Source organism: Tachypleus tridentatus, chromosome 12 (assembly GCF_004210375.1).
Source record: "Tachypleus tridentatus isolate NWPU-2018 chromosome 12, ASM421037v1, whole genome shotgun sequence".
In the NCBI taxonomy this organism is placed as follows: domain Eukaryota; kingdom Metazoa; phylum Arthropoda; class Merostomata; order Xiphosura; family Limulidae; genus Tachypleus; species Tachypleus tridentatus.
Window position 1 is genome coordinate 9,466,516 of NC_134836.1, and position 24,444 is coordinate 9,490,959.

Sequence of the window (24,444 nt, forward strand, 5' to 3'; positions counted from 1 at the left end):
TATAATAACATGTAGTTGTATACTAAATTAATTTAGTTCCTATATACGTGTCATTTGCTTTTACCAAAAAGCTTTTGGTAATGGAAATGAGAAACATGTTGCTCAGACAATAGAATATTTTTTCTATGTCATTTCTAAGCTGAGCTGCTATTGGATTTATACACACACCTTAAAAATTCGTCGTTCATAATACCTAGCATTATATATATATATATATTGTTTCTTGCTTGTCTTGTCATACAGACTAGCAAAACCTATAATAATAAATAAAATCACAGAAAAACTCACCCAGAAAATAAGATTTAGGCAACACAATGTGTGGCGAACACAAGTATAACCTGATCTGCCCATTCCTCAGTTCAAATAAAAAAAAAAGAAAGAGACGTCACTTTCTTTGAACTAAAAATAAACAAAAAGAAATGCTGACATGTGGTATGAGTGGTGAATAAACTTAAAATCAGTTTACCTTACATATAGTGCCATAGAAGGCTGGAGAAATTAGTGTAAAATATAGATATGAACATTACACCAAATGCCTTCCTTAGCATTAAATCTGGTGGAATAATATAGAACAATTTTACGTTATGAAGACAGCTTATGCACAAACAAGAAATTCCTAAATCACTGAAAAAATTTTAAGCATATGGATGACTTGGTGCATTTATGGTTAAACCAAATTTCGTTGTGAAAGGGAAATACGTTATTAACAAAGGTGTCTTTATGGTTCTCAGCTGGCAAGGATTGAGAACTATCGTTACAAACTCAAATCTGTAAACACTATAAAAAGCTAATTATATATGCACGTATATTGTTAAAAGGACAAATAAAATATCACCTGCTATATCAACCTATTTCCCACAGCTTGGCTTCACGAGGAAAAGTTGGCCTAACGAAACTGCAATAATCTTCACTACTAAGACAATGTAATGGTAACCACCTTTACTCTATCTTTCTAGAATGTTGGAGAAACGATACCGTGATGAGTGTATGCTCGCCGAGAGAGGCAAACCCAGGTGAACACCTCCTCTGTCCGAACCTCCCGACGATAGGGCAGTGAACCGTTACTGCAACTCGCCAACAAGATATGTAGAATAGCAAATGTGACCTTGACGTCGTCACTAGCGGGATGACCTTTTTCGTAAAACGAGTTTATACAAACGAATATAAAACCAGTCACAAACCTAACATTCCTTCGAACCGTATCAGAACAGTACTTCTCTTACGTGTTTCGTTTTTAACATAATTACAATATAAACCACATAATCGTTCACACTACTAGCTAGAATTCTGGAATTTGTACAGAGAGTAAATAAACTAAATAAAATGCATTTTCTATTAACTGGAATCCAAACTGTACCATTGGAATAGCTGTGTGTGGAGTGTTCAAGTCATTGAACGAAATCGTTATTTCGGAATATGATAGAATCCATTCATTCGCCTCTTTCTGCAACTACGCGGTGAGATAAGGCCCTTTGAGCGAGCCGTGTTGGAATGCATGCAATAATAAAATATTCTCCACACTGAAAATTTACGACAAACATGCAGTTTAATACATAAATCATGCAAATCAACACTTCTAAAACTAAAGAGTGTGCTGTAACATCGTGTTTCAAACAAGGGGCGTTTCCCTGACCTCAACACCTCCAGTTTCTGCACCCTTGGACTCAAATAGTTTTTCACACAAATTAAAACCAGTTTATCTTAGTTATCACGGAGAACGAAATAAATTAATTAACCATAATTCAATTCAAAGCAAATATATAAACAAGCTTTGAGGCTTACTGATAAGTAAAAGACATGAAAAACATATAAATGAAAAATCTATAAAATTATGTAGAACAAAAAAACAACAAAAAAGTGAAAACTACATAAAATAACACTTATTCAAACACGTGGTTGTGTATTTACGACTTACTATAAAACTGAGTACTGGTCCTGTGAAGTACGTTATTGTGTGTTTAATATTATGCGCAAAGTGATACAATGCATATCTGTGCTAGCCTTCCCTAATTTTTAACTAATAGATTAGAAAGATAGCAACTGGTCAACAGCACCGAGAGCCAATTCTTAGGTTACTTAAATCGAATAGTAAGACTTGTCGTCACGTTTATGATACATAAAAGGCCATGAAGTGAGAAGAGCGTTTTTACGGTGACGAGACAAAACGATGGACCGTCACACTAACAACGACTTCTCATCCTGCTTCTGACGGTAAAAGTGGTAGACTTAAAAAAAAGAAAAGAAAAAATTACCCGATTAGAAGATTTATTTTACGTAACACTTTTTTACACAAGCTACACGACCTGACCCAGTATATCGTTTAGTTCTGGTCCTATAATGGTCATACCAGAAACTAGTAATTTGGAGTTACTTCGAAAAATCTCAATCAGGGGTTCGATTCCCCTCGGTGGACACAGCAGATAGCCCGATGTGGCTTTGCTATAAGGAAAACACCCACACGTACAGATCTCAATGAATGAAACTCGGCACAACTTCTCTCTCTATTAATGAAAGTATGATATATCTTTTATCCCATTTTAGCTGTTTGTGAATTTTAAATTTTGTAGAGTGTGGGATACCTCCAACATTTATAATGCAGTACATGATAAAGCCTATATGGATTATACTATGGTAGTACCATACTGGTCGTCATACCATCCTTCTTATACTTACTCGTCATTACAGAAATAACATTTTAAATTTAAGAATCGCCAGGAAAATCATCTTGTAATACATCATGTATGTACTTCAACTTAAACACTGTACCTTTGGGCTTTACTATGTCGTAAGTTTCACTAATTATTGAAACTAATAATTTTTCATACATGATTCCAGTCCTCCTTTATGAAGATAACAGTGTTATTGTATCCTTTTTTTATGTTACACTCTTAATGTACCAATCAACTAATGAATCTCCAATTTAGCTGGTATGCCAAATCGATATAGGTATCTTCGAATAAGTTTTTCCCTCATCCAACCTGGACCCACGATTCAACTTAATTCATCGTTGTAGTTAAACCAAAATATTGCGTCATGTTTCATTACTATACCACATCAAGTTATTTTGTATTTGCGACCTAACATCTCGATGTTTGCTCTCATGGTTTCTAGTCAGGTCACAGACCTAGTCTATTGACCTTCATTTCGAAAATGGTACCAAATGTTTTCGTTTTGTCAATCAAAAAAGAACCCAAACCTTTTTTTTTTTTTTTTAAAGATCTACATCAAGATGGCGAGCTGGGTCTTGTGGCAGTGGTAAACTTTTACGAGTTAGAATAAATTAGAGAAATACGTCGGAACATTAAATAAATTAAGTTTTCCTAAATACAAAAAAAATGGCCTGTAAACTAAACAATATATGTAAAAGTAAATTTGGCCAAATTTGTTATGAAGGATGTTTGTCTGTTATTTCGAATTAGTATCTGGGTGTGAGTAAGGTTGCTTTTTAATTTCGTAATAATTATGTGAAGTTTAAAAGTTAAACAACCGTCGGTGACTAGCCAAGTAAATTATGACAATTGTTTCGTAGAAAGCATACCTCCAACGAAAGTTTGCGACATTTATTTTAAATGGAACTAAACTGCGCAGTGTGATGATACTACAAGACTCGCTGATCAAATAGAAATAAAGTCCATCAAAATGTATCACAGAACAGCTGATGTTAACCTGAACATGATCTAGGAAGATCGAAACGTTGTTCTCTGCTTTATTAGTAAAAGTGTTAATATCCATAGCAGCCGTTCCGATATTTTTTTATTTCAAGTGGGTTTCTCATTATCAAGAAAGTTGATCAAAGTTCATAGAATGTGTCACTCTGATATGAATATTGAAATTTTCAAATCTGAACGGTACTTTACGTACAAGTGAGCAAGATGGTCAAGATCAGTAACCCAGGTGTAGTCGTCTCTGGTTTTAAACTATTATTTGCCTGAGGTAAAACAAATAGTCAGATATTATGTCCGGCCATTTGAAAAAAAATAATGGGATTGATTGTCACGTTTATAATATATTCATTACATAAGGTGTTTGTTTTTTAATTTCGCGCAAAGCTACACGAAGGCTGTCTGCGCTAGCCGTCCCTAATTTAGAAGTGTAAGACTAGAGGAAAAGAAGATAGTCATCATCCCGCACCGCCAACACTTGGACTACTCTTTTACCAACAAATAGAGGGATTGATCATCACGTTATAACGCCCCCCACGGCTAAATGTCCTAGCATTTTTGGTGTGACGGGGATTCGAACCCACGACCCTCAGCTTACGAGTCAAGCGTCCTGACCACCGGGCATGCTGAAAGTGCAAAGCGTATTTAGTCATAAAACGCCTTGGAATCCGGACCCTTCAATGAAATCCGCCGACTGACACACTAAACACTAGACTAAATGGCATAGGCAGACTTTATTTGACTATTTCGTGCATATCTACTAAGTTTATGATAACCATCCTGTCTCTCTTTTATCAAATTTTAGAGGAATTAGGTCAGGAATATTAGCTATTTCTGAAGTGTTTATACTGAAGATGGAATTAAGAACATTTTGAAACATCCATGCTGTTTATCCTAGCAACGGTTTTAGAATCCAAGATTTGCGTCTTGAGGTTCTTATACCCTAATATTATTATTTTAACTAAAGTCACATGACACATCTTCCATTGCACACACATGTACGTTGTTTAAAGCCTGCTGCTGATCATTATTATAAAGTCGATATATTTCCCATTTTACGAATCGCTTTTATTATTATTATTATTTTAAAGAGATCGTTTCTTATGAAAGTAAAATAAACACTGTGGTACCGGTTATCATAAATAAAAACTGGAGACGGGGAAGCAATATTGTTTTTTATTTAGCATATACTGATAACATTAAATTTCTAATATTTTTAGTGGTAAACGTTTGAATTACAAATTTCAAAAACTTTTAGGATTTTCGTAAGAAATCTCTCCAGTTCTACTTATAACAAACTGTTCATAAAACCTGATCAAACTGAACTAAGAGGAAAATTGAGGTGTCAGTCCAACAAGTCCTAGATGTTGACGAGTACAAGAAGTTTTTGTTTGTTTGTTTTGGAATTTCGCACAAAGCTACTCGAGGGCTATCTGTGCTAGCCGTCCCTAATTTAGCAGTGTAAGACTAGAGGAAAGGCAGCTAGTCATCACCACCCACCGCCAACTCTTGGGCTACTCTTTTACCAACGAAAAGTGGGATTGACCGTCACATTATAACGCCCCCACGGCTGGGAGGGCGAGCATGTTTGGCTCGAACCCGCGACCCTCGGATTACGAGTCGCGCGCATTACGCGCTTGTCCATGCCGGGCCGTAAGAAGTTTCAAAGTTACATTACATGCAGTTAATTAAACCCGTCGAAGGATGTCTAGAGATTGAAGCATGCAAAATCTAATCATCTGTTCTTGACGTCCAATGATCGTTTGCCTTTTGTCAGGAATACGCAGAGATTAACATTAATATCAAATGAAAATTTTTCAATATAGTTTAAAATGCACACACCTGTCTATTCGTTCATCGAACAACAAGTCGTGCCATTTTTCTCTCTACTAAAGATAACCCGAAACAAATAAATACGATTATTAGCCATTTTGCTATACACGGCTTTTATATTTTCAAGACTAAAATATTTGATGGTAGGAGGCGTTATTACGTGAACACCGTTCCCAGTGGTTAAATGGCATGGGTAAACTACTTTGTTTGCCTACCTATTATCATGTTTTAGTTATTTGAGAGTTTCTGAAGTAATTGTGTGGAATAGATATTGGCTTGCCACAAACTACTGTCAATATCTACTGAAAATAAAATTATGTGATTCACTAATCACTATTAGGAACTATGCACTCTTTCAGACTAAGTTAGGCTTCACGTGAGTTGCAGATACAACTTGACAACTAATGTTTCAAAATCTACTTGGTAAGCTGCTCCAAGACAACGTTCATTCGAATTTATCAGTAATGGATAAAGTTTAATAAAATGTCTACTGTAAGGATGAATTGTGATCACAAACGAGTAATGATAGAAAGTGGAGAAATATGGTTGAATTGAATGTTGAAGATTAACCGAAAATTTCAGTGCATGGTAATCCACACGCATCTTTAGCCACGTCTTACGAAGAACGTTGCCACAAATGGACCGTGGCAATAGGAGACCGTTGTATAAATCAGTGGATTCAGTTTAAAAATAAAGAAACGTCTCGTGTCGAGTAAAAATCGTAGACATTGGAGTAAAGATGACTAGTGAAATGTGATGAGATCCAATGAATCACGCTTTATATTGTTTTGTACACACAGAAGAAGACATTAAAATAAAACATCAGAGGAACAACTCAAATCTTCTAGTGCAGTCCCAACTGTCTAAACCGTTGGTGTTAGAGTTTGAGGCATGTTTTCCTGGCATACTCTAGGCCCCTTGATCCCTTTCTTCCAAGATAACAATGCTTCCATTCATCGTGACCAAACTGTTCCTGCAAGGTTTGAAAAACACTTCGAACACTTCAGACATTTCACATGACCATCACAATCTCAGGATTTTAATCTAATTGGGCATCTGTGGGATTAGTGTGAATAACACATTTGTCATCACTATCCTCTCCTTATCTTACTCCATGAATTGCGTACAATATTAATGAATAATTGGGAAGAAAACTTCTCAAGAGAGATTTCAGCCCCTTGTGGATTCTATGCCAAGTTGTATCATGGCTATTATTTAGATAAAAGATGGCTCAATCCATTATTATATACCTTCCTTAATAAAGTGGTCAGCTAGTTTTTGGAATGATAATATCGTTGGGACAAAAAAACCAAAAAAGGTTAGAATCAAATTCAATCTCTAAAATATGAAAACGGCAAACTTGGTGCTATACATAGTAAAATGTTAAGTCAGTTTGACGAGCAAAGTCTAAACTTAAAACTTGTCAAAACTTCTATATTTAATGATCGAACCGGTGATCCAAAATGTACCAGTTCTAAAAGAAACAATTTTATTTACTGTAAAAGCTGTAACTTGTAATAAAATAACATCAACATGTGTAGCAATATTATTAAAACGTCATGATTAAACCATTCTTACTTACAATTGCAATTCAATATATCTACTCGTGTGTGTATTTTTTCTCCCATCAAAAAATGAGACACTATAAAGTGTTTGCATTTTGATCACAAGTTCACGCATGGTTATTCTTAACAAAATTGCGCCTTCTGGTGGTGTTCGGTTCACATTGAAACTGGTAACAAATTTTGACAATTATCTTCCTCTTCATTTTCTAGAAATTATACTAACTATATCTGCAACATTAAACCTGTGGTTTGTAGTTCTATCAAAACTAAAGATATTTTTACAGACCGTTTATTTGCTCAACCACAATAAATGTTCTACCAGTTTTACCCTTCAGATATACAAGTAATCAATAACAATCGCCCCTGTAGAATCTTCAAATGGTGTTACTATTACTTAAGCTTTTAATAATTTGTTTATTTGAATAAATATTCAACCTGAAATATAATCTTTCCAGACACTTCTCTCCAGTTTCCATTCGTACATGTTCAGTTATTTTTCTTTCACAATTGATAAGAATATCATTTTTCCTAGTTCTTTAATTCTGTCAAGTGTGTTACACTTACAAAATGTTTTTGTATTATGTTTCATATTCGCCAAATCAATCTGGGCCTTACGCTACTTGGTAGTACCAATGCCAGGGAACCGCCTGGGGACGCTTTCAAAGGTTAAGTTTCCTGAGAAAGTGCACCATAAAGTTTATTATATTTCATAAAACCGTAACCGAAAAGTGAAGGCATTCGTAACCGAAAACTGACCTTGTCACGGAAAGATTAGAAAGGGTCAATAATCACGTGAAACCAAGGGGGGGGGGAGTGCCCGGCCTTTTAAATTACTCAACTAATTTTATCTCCCACCCATCCGGAAAAAAAAAATCAATAAGAATTAGTAAAAAATATTTACAATAACATATAAACAGATATCGCAAACAAATATTTTGTCACAGCACCAAGACAAACTTCAAAAGACAATTCTGGTTGGAATATTGACAAATACACCGGATCTAACTCGTCTCATAGTAACATTTTTTTTCTAAGCGTTACCATACGCGATATAAATAATATCCGTATTACTTTTGAACGAGCTTGTTCCTTACAACTTTATGAAATAATATCCGTACAAAATTTAGCTAACATGTAATTATAAACTAATTTGAATAAAAAGGCCTATTTCGTAGGATTAAATATGTTGAATTTTCTCACTTATTTAAACCAAAATTACAACACTAACCCACCATACTTAACTCGTGAGTAAGGAAGCCCATTGGGTATTAACACTTTTACTGATAAGGAGAGAACGTTTCAACCTTCCTTGGTCATCTACAGGTCAGCCGTTCCGAGATATATTTTTATTTTAAGTGGGTTTCTCGTCACCACGAAGGGAGCACATTATGCTAATATAATAACAGTTAAGGAAACAACGATTCTTACAGAAGGAAAAGTTTGTCGGTCGAACGTACATGTTTCTACAGAACATTGGTCTGTCTTCGAGCTCTTTCAAAACATGTATCAAGTTCCACCAAACTTTTCCTTGTGCAGAAATTGTCGTTTGCCTACCTATTAATATATTTACTCCTGTTAACTAATGTATAAGACAGGATGAAAAGTTACGTCGAAGTCATTTTCATTTCTTATACTTTTAACATGTCTTAGCGAGTTCGATAAAATCCTTGTCTGCTAATGTGAAAGTTTTGTCTTATTTGATTGAATAGTCTCAATAACGTTGATGATTACAAAGTATATGAAATATTATTTCACATATAAAGATTATACGTACTAGTTTAATCTCCTTTATAGCAGAATTACCCATCCTTTGTCTTCGTATCGTAATCCAAGTCAAATATTATAAATCACAGAAAAGCCTGCATTCATAATTTAGATACAAAAGTACAAAAATAAATAATGTACTATTTCCCATAACAAGCCAAACAAAATTAGTGTCGCCAGGGCGGAGACCTGGCTGATTTAAGGTGAAGAAATCTGTTATGAGAGAAAGACAAAAAAATGTACACATGCAATATATATACAACTACGATAACATAGGCCTCATGAGATGTCACGAACCATTACTTTTGGTGAGTGTTACAGCGTTGTATACATTATGTTTCACACGAGATGCTGCCGTATCACCGTGTAATATATCTCTCAGGGCTTCACATGGGCTATATGTGTTATGCCTACTACGATATCGAAATCCTGAATGCTGTGCCACGAATGAGGAGGGAGACTTCAGTTTGTTTGCAGTGAAGCACGAAGCTACACAATGAGCTACGTGTGCTGATTTCGAAACCCAGTTTCTAGCGTTGCAAGTCCACAGAATGACCGACTGTTTTTTTTAATTTTGCGAAACTTCCACGAGGGCTATCTGCGCTAGCCATCCTTAATTTAGCAATGTAAGACTAGAGGGAAAGCAGCCAGTCATCACCACCCATCGCCAACTTTTGGGCTACTCTTTCACTTAGAAATAGTGGGATTGACTGTACCATATAACGCCCTCACGGCTGAAAAGGTATGTTTGGTGTGACTGAGATTCGAACCCGCGACTCTCAGATTACGAGTCGAGCGCCCTAACAACCTGGCCATGCCGAGCAGTCCAGACTGAACCCTGTGCTACGAGGACTTCAGTTATGCTTGCTGAAACCCTAAGAACAGTACTTAAAAACTACTACCTTATAATCGACATATAGTGATCGACTGTCAGCAATAATTTATTTGTTATATCATCATTCTGAAACCAGTTGAGAATATTAACATTCAAACTTTCAACAATACATCTGGAAACACGCACTCATTGAATTTCATATTTTATTTTACTTAAATATATAAAATACCCGGCATTACTTAATAAACACAACAGTTATCTTGGATGTCTGAAGTGACTAGTCAATATTTATCTCAAAACTTGTGATTTAGGTTTTATTGTTCATCTAATCAAGTTAAATACAGTCCACGTATCTCCATCTTCGACTGAGAACAGCTGTTATATAACGAAATTAAACAATATTTTAAAATTTTTAATGTTTCAAGGAGCACTTGATGAATTGTTAGTAGCCTTGGATAAACACACGAATACCATATACTGTAGTATAGAAAAAAATTAACTCCATATAAATACTATGAGAAGAAACTTGGTAGGTAATAATTTTCAATCTATAAAGCACCTACAGGTGGGCTAAATTAAACGGTTAGAGACTCTGATTCAAGCACAGACAGTCCATAATTCATAACTGTTGAAGAGATGGAGAGTAACCAACCAGTAACCCTTATCACCAATGTGGCGTTTCTTAACTGAATAGCAAGAATGACTGTCACTTTTATTAAGTTCCTGTAGCTGGTATCAAGGCAAATCATGGCTCGAATCTTGGACCCTCCGTCCCACAGCTAGACAAGTCACACCAATAAGTCACGCCCGACTCTATATACAATCTAAATAACAGAATATAGCAATGTAACAATTTTGTGATTTAAAAACAACCTGTAATTTAAAGGAAACCCAATAACGCATTTTTTAATATTTATGATATTATCGTAACGTGTTATACAGTTAGACGTTTTTGTTGTTTAATTATTTAGTAAAAATAACGCCGTGTTGTTCACGTGACGATAACAATTAGTTTATTACTTACGTAACGTTTGATACTTTTACTTTTACGCAGTTAACAGCCAAAGTTCACAAATAACTTTTTCACATTCAAATGAAGTTCACTGCTAACAGATCACAAACACCGAGTATACGTAATCCTTCACTAATTTCTCTGAATTCTCATTCCAATAGCTAATTTAAATGAATACCTCCCGGCACTTAACTAACTCACTGATTGCTTAATTCTTGTACTGATGTCTTCATGCCATGATATTAGTCGAATTTACTATCACAACATCACGCTCCTCGATCAAATACGTAAATTAAAAGTGAGAATATAGTTTATAACACTATGTATATTGTAATATTGAATTTTATACGAAATAAAAAATAAAATACTTGTACGAGTCTGAATAACAGCTCAAATGAGCTAAATGTTTACACTTATTTAATATGTGTGATGACAGGACGAACTGAATTATGTACTTTGAGATAAAAGTTGTATATTAAAAGACTCGGTGTTTAGAGGTTGTGTTATAATACGGGCTCGCGTAATACGAGATGAAAGTTATAAAGTTACAATCATTGAAGTAAATCATTCACAAAATATATGGCATAAGCTACGTCCTTTAAATAATTTCTGGGAATGAACACTTCTTTATCACAATGTGAAGAAAAAACATTTCATATACGACAAAACAAATCTTTATTACCATCAGATTAAAAGTGTTATCTTATTAGTAATTTTTGTCTGTAAATCTTCTGAAAGCTAGAATTATATGAAACACAGTTAAACAGCATTAAGTTATTATATAATGCCACTCAAATGATGATACTTATTACAAAGTCTTTTCTTTAAACTGATTATAAATCCTTACTTCGTGAGATATCACCAAGTAGCGTTAATAACCAAATAAGCTGGGCTAGAAGTTCTCAAACTGTGGTCCATGGCCATCTGGGAGTCTGCAGTAATACATTAAATTCATGAAATTACCATTTCATATATAATATATAATACATTATAAAACTAATATAGTAATATATACATATATTCCATATTAACAATCATAATTAACAATTTAAGCAAATTTTCTGTGAACCTACCACCATTGTCTGCAGACTACAAAAAAAAAAGGTGGTTTATTTCCAGTTGGATTGATGCATATAAAATTGAAGTAAAGAAGCAGGATGTGGATCCAGAACTTGGTTTGAAACTGTCACACAATGACCCAGAAATTCGGAAGATTGTTTCAGCAAAACAGCACCACCCTTAACACGAAAGTCGTAAGATTAAAAAAAAAATCCATAATTTAATAAAAGAACTCTGGATAGAGACTTAAACTTTAATCAAGTTGTAAAGGTAGTAAAATACGCATATGATACACTAGTAGCGCATGATAAAAATATTTTTAACGGGAGATCATCCGAAACCACAGTAAAGAAGTTGAAATGGGGGTCTGCCGTTAGGCAAAGTTTGGGAACCCTTGACTTAGGCCTTTACTTTCGACAAAAAAATCACATGAAATAGAACCTCATGATTCTTTGTTAGTTTTTATATACAAACATTGTAAAACTCTTTCTAATAACAATGTACAATGAATCAGTGTAAGTTATTGCTATGAAAGGCCTGCATGATACTTTTGCTATTCACGATTAATTTGCTATGCATCTATCTGCCTACAGAAAAACAAAACTTATATTAAGTTGTTACATATAAAATGGTTGTCCTTCACTTAGTTGAAAAGTGACAGATTAGAATAAGTTAGATACAGTAATGTAACTCTATAACATTTAGTATTGACAAATGTGCTGAGCTTTTCATTTATGTGCATGCCAAGTTGTATTATAATTGTTTGTGTGTTTTTTGGAATCATACGCATGATATGTTTTAACAGAATTGAGATTACTTTTTGTTCGAGTTCAAACTGGGAAAAAATTCCAGCCGAGGCTGCTAAAAAACATCAATTTGGCATTTGGACAAGGGACTACTTCTCAACGACTATTATGGATTGGTTCCAGAAATTTTATTCTGGTGATATGAACCTCGAGAATGAACACCAATGAAGGCCTCAATTTGTTGTGAATGTAGATTGATTAAGAGCTATTATGGAAACTAACTTACAAACAACAGTTCGGGCACTACAGCAGACTTGGAAGTTTCCAGTGTAATTATTTCTCATCACCTGGCTGCAATCGAAAAGGTTAACAAACTGGACAAATGAATATTGCACGAACTGATGGAAGGGCAGAAAATGGTTATGAAAAAGAGGGAGTCATTCTTGAAGCAAGTTTTTATCCTCATTGAGAAATGGATCCTATACAACAACCGAAAGAGACAAGGACAATGTTTAGATGTAGGTGAATCTTCAAGACATGCATGAAAACTGCCTTTCCACCCAAAAAAGGTTATGGTGAGAGTATGGTGGTCTGCAGAGTGAATTATCCATTACTCCTTTCTACAACCATGTGAAACAATTACAGCATAATCTTACTGCCAACAAATTGATAAAATGCATTAAAAATTAACCATCAAACAAACAACATTGATGAACAGACATGGACTGATTCCACTGCAAGATAACACCAGACCCCATACTTCACAAATCACCATTTCAAAATTGAGAGAATTGAAATATGAAATTTTGGAGCATCCACCGTACTCACCTTACCCAGCTCCAACCGTTTATCACCTTTCCTCGCACTTGGATCTGTTTTTTTTGGGAACAAAACACTTAGAAATTAGAAAGTCTTTTAAGAGTTTATTGTAGAGTTGTTAACAACAGAGATTTGTAGAGATGGGATATTTTCATTTGTATCCCTTTGGGAGAAAACCATTGCAGCAAATGGAGCATATTCTGATTAATAAAGTTGGTGTTTGTTAAAATATGGCATTTTAATTTTTACCTATACACTCAACTATTTCGTATGAAAAGAATTAATACAAATGTTAAAAACTCGTATATTATGTATGCTTAACTAATATTCTCATCATATATTTGTGGAGCATTAAAACACTTATCAACACTACTGATAATTCTTTGGGATGACAAGCTACACTGTGTAAAAAAAAGTAAATACTGCTAATGGAGAGTTTAGTCTTAAAAATCTTTTATGAAAGATATCAGATATCAAATGATTAGCTCATCATTTTATGACCTATAATGAGAAGTCGCACAAATGTTATCTAGCTATTTTAAATAATTTCAAACTAAAATGATCACACAATTTTTATTTTCAGCCTTGATTAAAAAAAAACAATGAAATCTTCCATGTCATGTTTTTTATAGATAATAAACAAATACACACATACATTATGTACATTTGAGCCTTATATTTATGGAATTTTTTATGTGCAATACAAAATAGAGCAAATTTGTGTGTTTGTAAGATCTGCTATTATGATTCTTTTACTTTCATCATGTTAGTGACCAATGCATTCTTAACATGCAGTGTCAACTACCAATTATATAATACCAAATATGTTTCTCAGCAAACACATCTTAACCAAAGTTCTGTATCAATCCAATTGGTTTAGGTGGCTATGTTTACAGTTTTTCCTTGTTTTTTTAATGTTCTTGCAGTGAACTGGATAGGCTAATTATTACTTTATGAAATGTAGTTTATCTGAATAAAAAATATGTGCATGTTTGTTGAAGAGATGCATAAGTGGTGAAATAAGTAACACTGTTTTTGTAAATGTCATTGCAGAACAGATACAAATTTTAAATTTCAATTTTATACATTGGAATGCCTTGAGAGAATGAGCCTTGAAGAGAACCATCAAAAACATTACATTTACAAGATGTCTGGATTGTTTAAAATTTAATTTGTTTATGATAAATTTATTAAAGCATTTTAATAGCACTACTCATAGCTATTTATGAATGTGTGTTCATAGGAGACCCATGTGGCCCCTAACTAATAATGAAAAAATGAATTTATTTTGAGGGAATATGATAATAAAGCTAAGCCTGAATCATTACAAAATACATCTGTAATGTAAGATCTATGGAAAATTCTTAGACTAAAGTATTTATTTCAAACTTGAATGGAATTTAAATTAATTGTGAAACTGGTCATATTGTGAACTCTTCTAAAACATACATTTGATTTTGAACAATTTAAGAATGACATTTTTCAGCAATGCATGTTACATTTACCACTAAATGAAATTAATAGAAATTCATGAATCAAAATTCAGGACTTGTTGATGAATACAAGTGACATATATCTCACAGAAACAAACTATATAAATATCTTGTAATTGAACAAAGCAATATGTGTTATCTTAACAAATGAATTAATTAATGCAAATGATAACATCACTGTCACTATAGGCATAAAAGTTATGTATATGGCAACATATTATCATGAACACTAAATAAAGTAATATATATCATAGCAGTACACGACCCTATAAACAATATAGAATATCAAAGCTCTAAATTTCACAGCTGACAATAAAAAGGTCACTCATATTAGCTGTATTAAAACACAGTTTATTAACATTTAGAATAATTGATACTCTTAATTAAAGAGTTAAGTACAGATTAGTTACAACTACATTAACTAGATGAATGTTAAGATATAGCTGATACCGAGTCACTAGTTTGAATACTGAAATTGCATAGTACAGGAGTTTTCTTGCATGGGAGATAAAAGTTTATTATGTATAAAAAAAACATAGGTTAAGTAGTGTTATCTAGGAAGAAAAAAGGATACCAACACAGCTGATCTTGAAACATTTGACTGAATTGGTTTCCTAACAGGTAACTCAACAGTAAATAAAATGAGCATTATTGCACAAAGAGGAATTTTGGTACAATGTTCAGACACATCCAATAAAAGAACAGCAAATCATACACACAATATCAAAAAATAATAATTCTGTATCCTTAAGGGAAAGTTGCATTAGTACCATGTGAAGATCACTGTCCACTAACTTCTATATAAACAGTCACAAGAATATAGATAATCCAAGAACAGTGTCTTCTGGAATAACCATTGTAAACCTGTACTGTGACAAGATTAAACTTATAGAAATTAAACTCTGCAAGTATGGTAAACAATTTTTAATATTACATAAATAAAATTACAGAAAGCTTAGCAGTTATTATATCTATGGCTACCATACAGTGAAGAACAGCAATAAATGTTGGAGTGAATATGACAAAAGCAGGAAATATTAATTGAATTTGTTGTATCATGAGTTGTGATACTCAGGATAAAATTACTCTCTGTACTTCCTGACATTTTATATTGCTCTGGGAAGTGATTAAAACAATGTAACTGTTGGATTATGTAATCATTTACATAAAGCAAAAAAAAAAAAATGTATGTCTGTTTGTACATCCATTACCTAACTACTCAGGTCACTGGGCTAATCTCAACCAAACTGTGGGATGACAGTTTGGAACAAGGGCATATTAATGGATGGATGTGAACCATAAACTCCTATTATTCTGTTAATGACATAATATTAACTACATTGATAGACTATGTCATATCCTCACACAAAACAACAACAAAAAAAACTATTAAATTTTCTATAACATAACATACACACAGTGTGGGAGAAGGCACAAACATTTTATGCATCTGAAAATGTAAACAAGCACTCTCTTTTGAGGAATGCAGTGAAACAAATTATCACCACTATTGCAATAATACATAAACTATGATGAAGTTTTTACTATAAAAGCCACTGTAACACCGATATAAAAAGCCATTTTGAGTTGCACCCATTTCCTACTTTGATCTGTGAACTTACAACTTTATCATGTAATACTTGTGGCCAATGACCATCAGTTAATTAATAACATGAAACAGTATGAAAGGATATTAAGAACTAGATGTTAAAAGTAGGCAACAGGAAGCACCAATACAACAAGTACTTTGGCCAAGTACTCTTCCTATGAAGTAACTCTGACCAGTGAACAATGTATACAATGTGTTTCAAGTATATACATAGTGAGTTACAAAATATTTGGTGAGGTAATAATGAATACTGTAATGTTATAAATAAATTTAATGAAAGTTAGAATTTTTGTGTAATTTATGATAGTATCCACCCCTATATTTTTTTAAAATTCATAACCCAGACAATGGACAGGTACCTCAGCTTGTTATTATGTAAAACACATTTGTTGTGTAGCAACTACTACTCTGATCACAGATAATTGTGGAGCAGTTATCCAATCACATTTTATCTACAAATGCAAAACAAATTCAATATTGGTTAAAAAAAAAAAAAGAAGTTAAACTAAACTTACATTTATAAATGTTATTGTTGTTGGGTTTGTATGGTGGTGCATGAGTATTAAGACAAACAGATCAACAGGTACATGCACTGATCTGCAAGTCCTGTTTTACTAATTAAGTAATAACAAATAGTAACCTACGGGTTGTAGATAGTGGTTATATCCATTCAGAGATCATACAGGCTGTACGAAATAATGTTAAAGTACTTTTCAGGACCTCTACTCAAAGATCCAGGACTTTGTAGGACTAAACCTACATTTTTGTTTCTTAAAGATGCTTGCTAACTAAAATGATACCACTCTCAGATCTTGCAAGGTACAATATTAAAATACAAACAAACCTAGATTCTGATAACCAAACTGTTTTATTTGTTCTTCAATTAAGCCAACTACCCCATGGAGATTTTATTTAAGGCCTAAATTTGTCAGGACCATGACTTCAAAAAAAGAGCAATTTCTCAAGAGTTTCTGGTAGTGAATATTTCAGACCTAATCTTCCACAACTTTCAAGGATTTTAGGGACCTGTTATGAAACCCTGTAGAACATGAGGAAAAAAATGCATCAAACAACTATTTGTAATTCAGAAATAAAAACATTTACATTGTAAACAAGACTCCTATACTGCTAAGATTCCTTGCTTAGTGCCAATAAATAAACTCAGCCTCTAGGGCACTTTATCTAGGTCATATGGTTGGGGTTAGAAGATAAAACATGGTGATTGGTTATATACATTCCTCAATGCACATGTAGTTTTTCAACACACTAAGACTATCTCTTCAAAGAGTTTATTTGTTCTACTGGCTGGGTAAAGGATGTGACAGCTAAGTGAACACCATTAGCCAGCTGATCTTGGGTTTTTCTAAAAAATGTAAATGCTAAATACACATCAACTGCCTACTTTGATAATTATGTTTGTTTTAATTATAATTCAGGTATATTTTATAAATTTTAATAACGTTTTGAAGATAATGTGCAATCTATCAAAAGAAGAGTTAAACCCATCTTGAAAAGTGAAAACCAATAAAGAGTTAGAGAAATTTTGCATTGAAGATAGAGTATTGAAACTATAAAGTATTAAAAAAAAGATTGATTTGATTATAACATTTTTGTTTTGATACACACAAGTTAATGGATGCAATGTACATTTTATCCCACGAAGCTTTTTAAGTTAACACAAACACACATACACATAGATGTTAGAATAGGTATTTTATTTTACAAAATTCATAATTTTAAAAATTATGGGTAATATAAATTACCCATTAATTTCAATAACATGCAAAATTATTCCTTCCAAAGTTTGACACCCATTATGCCAAAAAAACAGACTGATTGTATCTGACGATGGCTAGTATAGGTACTAACAATTTTATCAAAATAAAGCAGAGAACAATATTTTAACCTTCTTTGGTCATCTTCAAGTTAACAAAATCTGATGTTAACCTGAAGATGACCAAAGGAGGTCAAAACATTGTTGTCTGCTTTATTTTGGTAAAATAAAATGTATATCAGCCATCCTGATATACATTTTTACTTCCAGTGGGTTTCTCATCATCACAAATTACTTCATCATAATTGATTGATTGTTTGGAATTAAGCACAAAGCTACATAATGACTATCTGTGCTCTGCCTACCATGGGTACTGAAACCCAGTGTTTAGTGATGCAAATCTACAGACATACCACTGTACCACTAAGAAGCCCAAAGAGACAGTTTGGAAATGTTAAATCACATCCATGTAAACCTTAGCAGCTTGGGACCTATCAGTACCAGTCATGTCTGTTTAAGTAATCTTGTATTTTCACAGTAACCTAGGTTTTAAGATGTTTTGTTAACCCAAATGAACAGTGTATACAGAGATGAGCAGTCACTTACAGATTACACTTTACAGCTATAACTGCTTCATCCCTCAGACATCAACATTTCTCAAAATAAAAGAGGCAAGGAAGTGGGTAGAAACCCCCTTCTGGCAAAGTTCAACTATCATATTCAACAGCAATCCAGTTAGAAACCAATGAATAATTCCTATCACACATGAATCAGTGTCCTCATGTTTAACAGCTATAAAAAAACCTAAAAAAATATGAATTTTCAATTAGTTGTCAATCTTCAACAAAATCTCCAAACAACTTAAGACTATAAGACAACAAATATGGTTGATGAAACTATCTGAAACCACCAGAATAAATCACTTCATTAGGATATTGTTCCAAAAACCGGTAATCAACAAGTAATCCTACAGAACAGTAATGTGGTTTGATTTTCAGTCCACACCAGTAACTTGTCATTACACTTGTTTTTAAAATACTGGTTTCTTTATATAAGCACTCCTACAAGTTCAAGTGCCAATATTCTTGCAATAAATTACAAGTTTGACAACCAAAATTATGCAAAATAATCATTCTTAATGCATCATGAAAACATGTTTTACACAGTTTAAGAAATCTATAAACTCAGTTCTATTTGTAACTTTCTGACACATAAAAACCAAGTTCCTAATTTTAAAGAAGACATAGAAGTCAAATTATTGTATAAAAAAGTATATGTTGATTGTAACTGAAGTACAATGGTTTATAAAATCAAAAACAAAACAAGAATCACAAATATTAAAAACTTTAAGAAATCTAACGTCAAATATGAAATATGTTTATGTCTTTACTTAGTGAAGCCAGAAAATTATGCCTGTTCTAGCATAAGTAACATGAAACTTTACACGGCATGGTTTGAAATAATGAAGGACAAATGATGGACATCTTCCTGTCTGATTCACCAACCAACCTCAAATGTAATTTTGTTTTTATTTATCTAAGTAACAAGTATAACATTTTAGTGTATCTTTGATACTTTTTACTGACTTTTTAGCTTAACTGGAAACAAGAAATTTAAGGAGTAATGTCTAATTAATTAAATATGTAATAAAAGCTCCAAATAAATAAATGCTCTGGAAGTAATTCAAGGTTGTTAAAGCTATGTAATATTTTTTAACTGTACATGAACTATACATTGTGCTAAATTTGTAGTTTATGGTACTGCTACATAGTTATGCACACTTTAGATAAAATATGCATATTTAATGTGAAATTAGGTTTAAGTGAGTACAATTCCAAGAGTGCATTACAAAACTGCAATGTTTTAATAGATTTTTTTGGAAAGCAGAATTATCTTTCATTAGATGTTGCATAAAAAGTACTACATTCTAAAGGTCTAAAATATTTGTAACATGAGAATTGATAAAAGTAAAAATATCAGCTATTGCATGTAGAATATCCAATACAACCTATTCTCAGAATGTTCTTCACAAGTCTAAATGCAATCACATACATAACAATGGACAGTTTTATCAAAGTATTTAAGATTAAATACAAGTGTTATTGCCTTATGATTTCTTACATTGTATAAAAAACTTCCTATTTTCCAGAAACTCATTGAAGCACCAAGTTCTAAGTCATATGGCTTGGTTATGATGCTGATAAAATTATGAGAAACATAACTGGAAAATACTGAAACATTTTCAGAAAGATCAAAACCTTTAATATAGCCTTTATTTTAAGGGTAAATTATTGATTCCCCTATTAACTCTAGCAGCTTCAGCCTCCATTACAAAGTGATGTGGCAACACTTTCCTCAAGCAAATAACCCTATGAGAAAAATAGTACTGTCTTATCTGAATCCCTCCTCAACTTTCAATTCTAAAATTTGGGTTCTCTCATCTTATTGTCTTTAAAATATAGCACAAAATGCCAGAACTTTTTAATCTGTTGATTTCCAGAATAATCTTGTGAACTGGAATAAAATCACCTTTGACCTTTCTTTTTCAATACAAAATAGATGTTAATCTATCTACGCAAGATAACCCTTTCACTTCCAGAATCATTCTAGTAACCCTATTCTGAACCCTTTCTAACAAGTCAATATCCTTTCTTAGACAAAGAAACAAGCAAAGAAAAGATAATACTTACTATACACTAATACAGATTATCTATATTTAAGTTTATTTACTGTTTGAAAGTTTTGAAAATCTAATCACTTATCTCATGAGAAGGGGATGGTAAGAGGTTATCTTATTGAAGTTATCTGAGGTGGGAGGAAACTGATAACACAAAAAGATTCTGATTTCTTTCTGCTGAAAACAAAAGGACTAAATAACAGAAAACAAGCTCCAATTAAAATTTTTTTTTTCTTAAACATAATGATTAAAGCATGGAAGGGAGTTGCCATCACCAGTTGTGTAGCTCTAAATATTACAAGAATTTAACAAAGAAATGAATAATTATTTAAAAATACAGTGTTGATTTAACTTTTATATTGTTTTTTTTAGAGGGGAGGGTGCATGTACAGACCTAAATGGTCCCTTGTTATTGATCTATATATTTCATCTATTTATATGTTATAATTTATTTAAAATAAATAAATAATTTATTTGTTTTTATATATGTTTTAAATAACTAAAAGCTCTTCCCTACCATAAACATAACATTATGAATTTTTTAATCAATAAGAATACTATTTTACTTGGTTATCTATTTATCTTTCTGAGATTTTTTTTTAGAAATTATTGCTACAACACTGCACAGCTTGAAAGTTATATTAATAATTTCTTATTTATGAAAATAAGAAAGACATATTATAAAAAAGCTAAACTATAAACAACTTTTATTTGAATACTGTGGACAATATTTTTTCTCTCAACTTTACAAAAGTTATAGAGTCCTGTTACTTAAAAATATTTACAAATTTAGTCTGATATAGAGTTCATCAATAATAAAATTTATGATAGAAAGAAGACTGAATGAAATAGGAGTATCATCTATGAATATCATGGTAAATAAAGAGACCAGCTTTCAATACTTGAACAGCTTAAACTAAAGGATGCAAGAAGTATACACAATTTTATTAATGGTTTTGGTATAATTAATTTTTTACACACTGTTAAATGGGAGGAAAATTTGTTTAATATTGTGAAATGTGTTGATAGTATATTCTTTGTTTTTGGGAGATGAGAAAATTATTGTAAAACTAGATCTACTAGAATCTTTTCTTACATTAATTGTTTGTTGGTAATAACCTCATTTTCAGGTGTCATTATGTTTTAAATAATCTCTTTAAAATAAAAAAAACAATCAGATTAACATAGTATTCCTAATAGAATATGTTTGTTTCTTGCTATTATTTTAATTTAATGCTGGATTATACAAATGACCTGAAGCAAAAGATGTTATGTTAAATAAAGGTCTGTGTTTAAAAAGAAAGAAAATCTAGCAAGAATTTTCAAAGGAAGTGACTTTACGATTAGAAAGAAATATGATGCTCTCATACTTTGATGGATATTAGTTGTTTATTTCACCCACATAATTTAGTTGTATGGTTATACAGAACTTTCACCTGTGATAAAAAGTGTTAAGGGGATTTGGGTGAATGATAATTTGTTGAAAGTAACAAGTTTTATGTCTCCTACGACACAGGTTTTCAAAAACCTAAAAATATCCCAACATTTTGAAGAAACATACGTCATCAAGTACTAAGTACAATAAAATTCTAAAAAACGTTTCTTAGAAATTGCCTATTGAAAGTACAGAAAATAAATTCAGAAATTAAGCCAAAATTTAAACACAAGAACAAGAGCAAGAACTTATGAAAACATTTAATTCCTAAAAGATAAGATAAACTGTGTTAAACAGATAAAATTGACGGTCACACATTGAGTGATTCAGCTTTTTACTCAACAAAGTCAGCCAAGTGAAATACAAAGATCTAATAACAAAATTCTCAAAATTAAACTTACCAGTTTTCAAAGACTGTATATACTTTTACTTAACTTCGTCGCATCTTAAGTCAAAGTCAAACTACTAACTACACATTTCTAGCCTTATTTCCACGCGACTAATATTTTATTTTTTTGGATGGAATGTACGAATTCCAGAAACTCCAAATAACACGTACTACAAACCTGCTACTTTGCATACACATTTACTAAATTAATTGCTCGGTCTGCAACATTTCACTTTCACTATTTCATATTTTATTTTTAACAACCCTAATACAATGCCTACTTTATTATTGAAAATTTTACGAAAGTAAAGCAAAACCTCAAATGAGTGATATAATAATAAGCATTTTCTGAGAATTTAATATTTCATCACAAAAACCGTTGGAAACATTCATCATGAACTACCACAATTTATCAACTTTTAAACGTACTCTCTAACGTACACGAACGACGAATACACACACATCCATCACAACTTATAAGTGTTAATGATGAGTTAGTAACTCTTCTACATTTGAGAAATGGAGAACGCAGAGCCATCTCTTATTCATAAATAAATTGGAGAGATTATTTCGGACAATTTATTTTTAGTGCTATTACACTGCGGAACACAAATTTTGTTCCTGGATAGTATGTGTTATTTCTTAATTGCTTATGTTGTAAAAGTACAGAAAATAGCCATTATTCCCTTCAAACTTTGCTTTTGTGATTTGAATAATGAAATTTAGAAATTAACCTATTTTCTATGTAAAAACGGGCAAATTTGCACATTTTCATTTACACAAGGTCTGAATAAAACAACATATGAATCAAAATTTACATGTATTTACAATAAAGTTATTCAAAAATGTTTAAAAGTGAATAGGTTTTCGGGATTTGCGAGTATAATGTAAATCACTTTCAGGTATCAGCCCCCAAATATATATTATCAACCCCATTATATTTTCGTTATACACTCCCAGGTCACAAAAGCAAAGTTTGAAGAGAAAATAGGTCTTTTCCATTTACTTTAGACATAAGCAATTGGGAAAAAACACTTCCTGCCCAGAAATAAGAAAAAAAATTTTGTTGTATAGTGTTATCGGTCTTATAACGTAACTACAAAGGATACGGGCATATTTGATTAGACTTATTTGAATTTATCTCCCTATGGTGAGTAGTGGCTTCATCCTTCAAGTGGTAAAAATAATTTTAAATTATTCACTAAAAGATGAAAGTTATTTTTTTTTAATATTGCTTACTAACCAATATACTAGATGACGAGGAACCTACTCTTTAGAAAATGAAGTGTGGAGATGACTTTATTTGAATCAGTAGTAAAAGAAACTCTATCAAAAATGTACAACGTTAAGAAACAAGCAAATATAGTAAATAACAATAAAAACAAACAAAAATAATCGGTCACAGTATCAATCACCTAAGAGAAATATTTCTCACTTTCTCTAAAAAATTATATATTTTTTAACAATGCTATGTTATTTAACGTTATAGTAGTAAACGTGCTCTTTAGTATTGTTTGTTTGTTTTTGAATTTCGTACAAAGGGCCATCTGCGTCAGCCATCCCTAATTTAGCAATGAAAGACCAGAGGGAGAGCAGATAGTCAACATCACCCACTGCCAATTCTTGGACTACTCATAAAAATTCATTCACTGTGAGTAGAGAAAAACACAATATAGTTAGGATATCCAATATGTAACATCCACAAGAGATGATGAATAATTATTATGGTTCAACATCCTGGTAAGGTGCTGAGTAAATGCTTAAAATAAATTA

The 24,444-nt window shown here is 32.3% G+C and overlaps 1 protein-coding gene across 5 annotated transcripts in view; it reads right to left on the reverse strand.

Annotated features, from left to right (window-relative positions):
• Positions 1-23,182, reverse strand: part of LOC143234128 (tetraspanin-9-like) — a 64,662-nt gene extending 41,480 nt beyond the window's left edge. For 2 of the 5 annotated variants that reach the window (XM_076471219.1, XM_076471215.1), the window contains exons 1-3: positions 22,685-23,182; positions 11,519-11,603; positions 289-399 (exon numbers count right to left, since the gene is read on the reverse strand). In XM_076471219.1, the coding sequence (XP_076327334.1) occupies positions 289-351 (63 nt within the window). In that variant the 5' untranslated portion in view covers positions 352-399; positions 11,519-11,603; positions 22,685-23,182. Of the gene's footprint in view, positions 1-288; positions 400-835; positions 1,132-10,683; positions 10,703-11,518; positions 11,604-17,241; positions 17,437-22,684 lie in introns of those variants that run through there. The other 3 variants (XM_076471218.1, XM_076471216.1, XM_076471217.1) reach the window with 3 other exon arrangements.
• Positions 23,183-24,444: the final 1,262 nt, after the last annotated feature.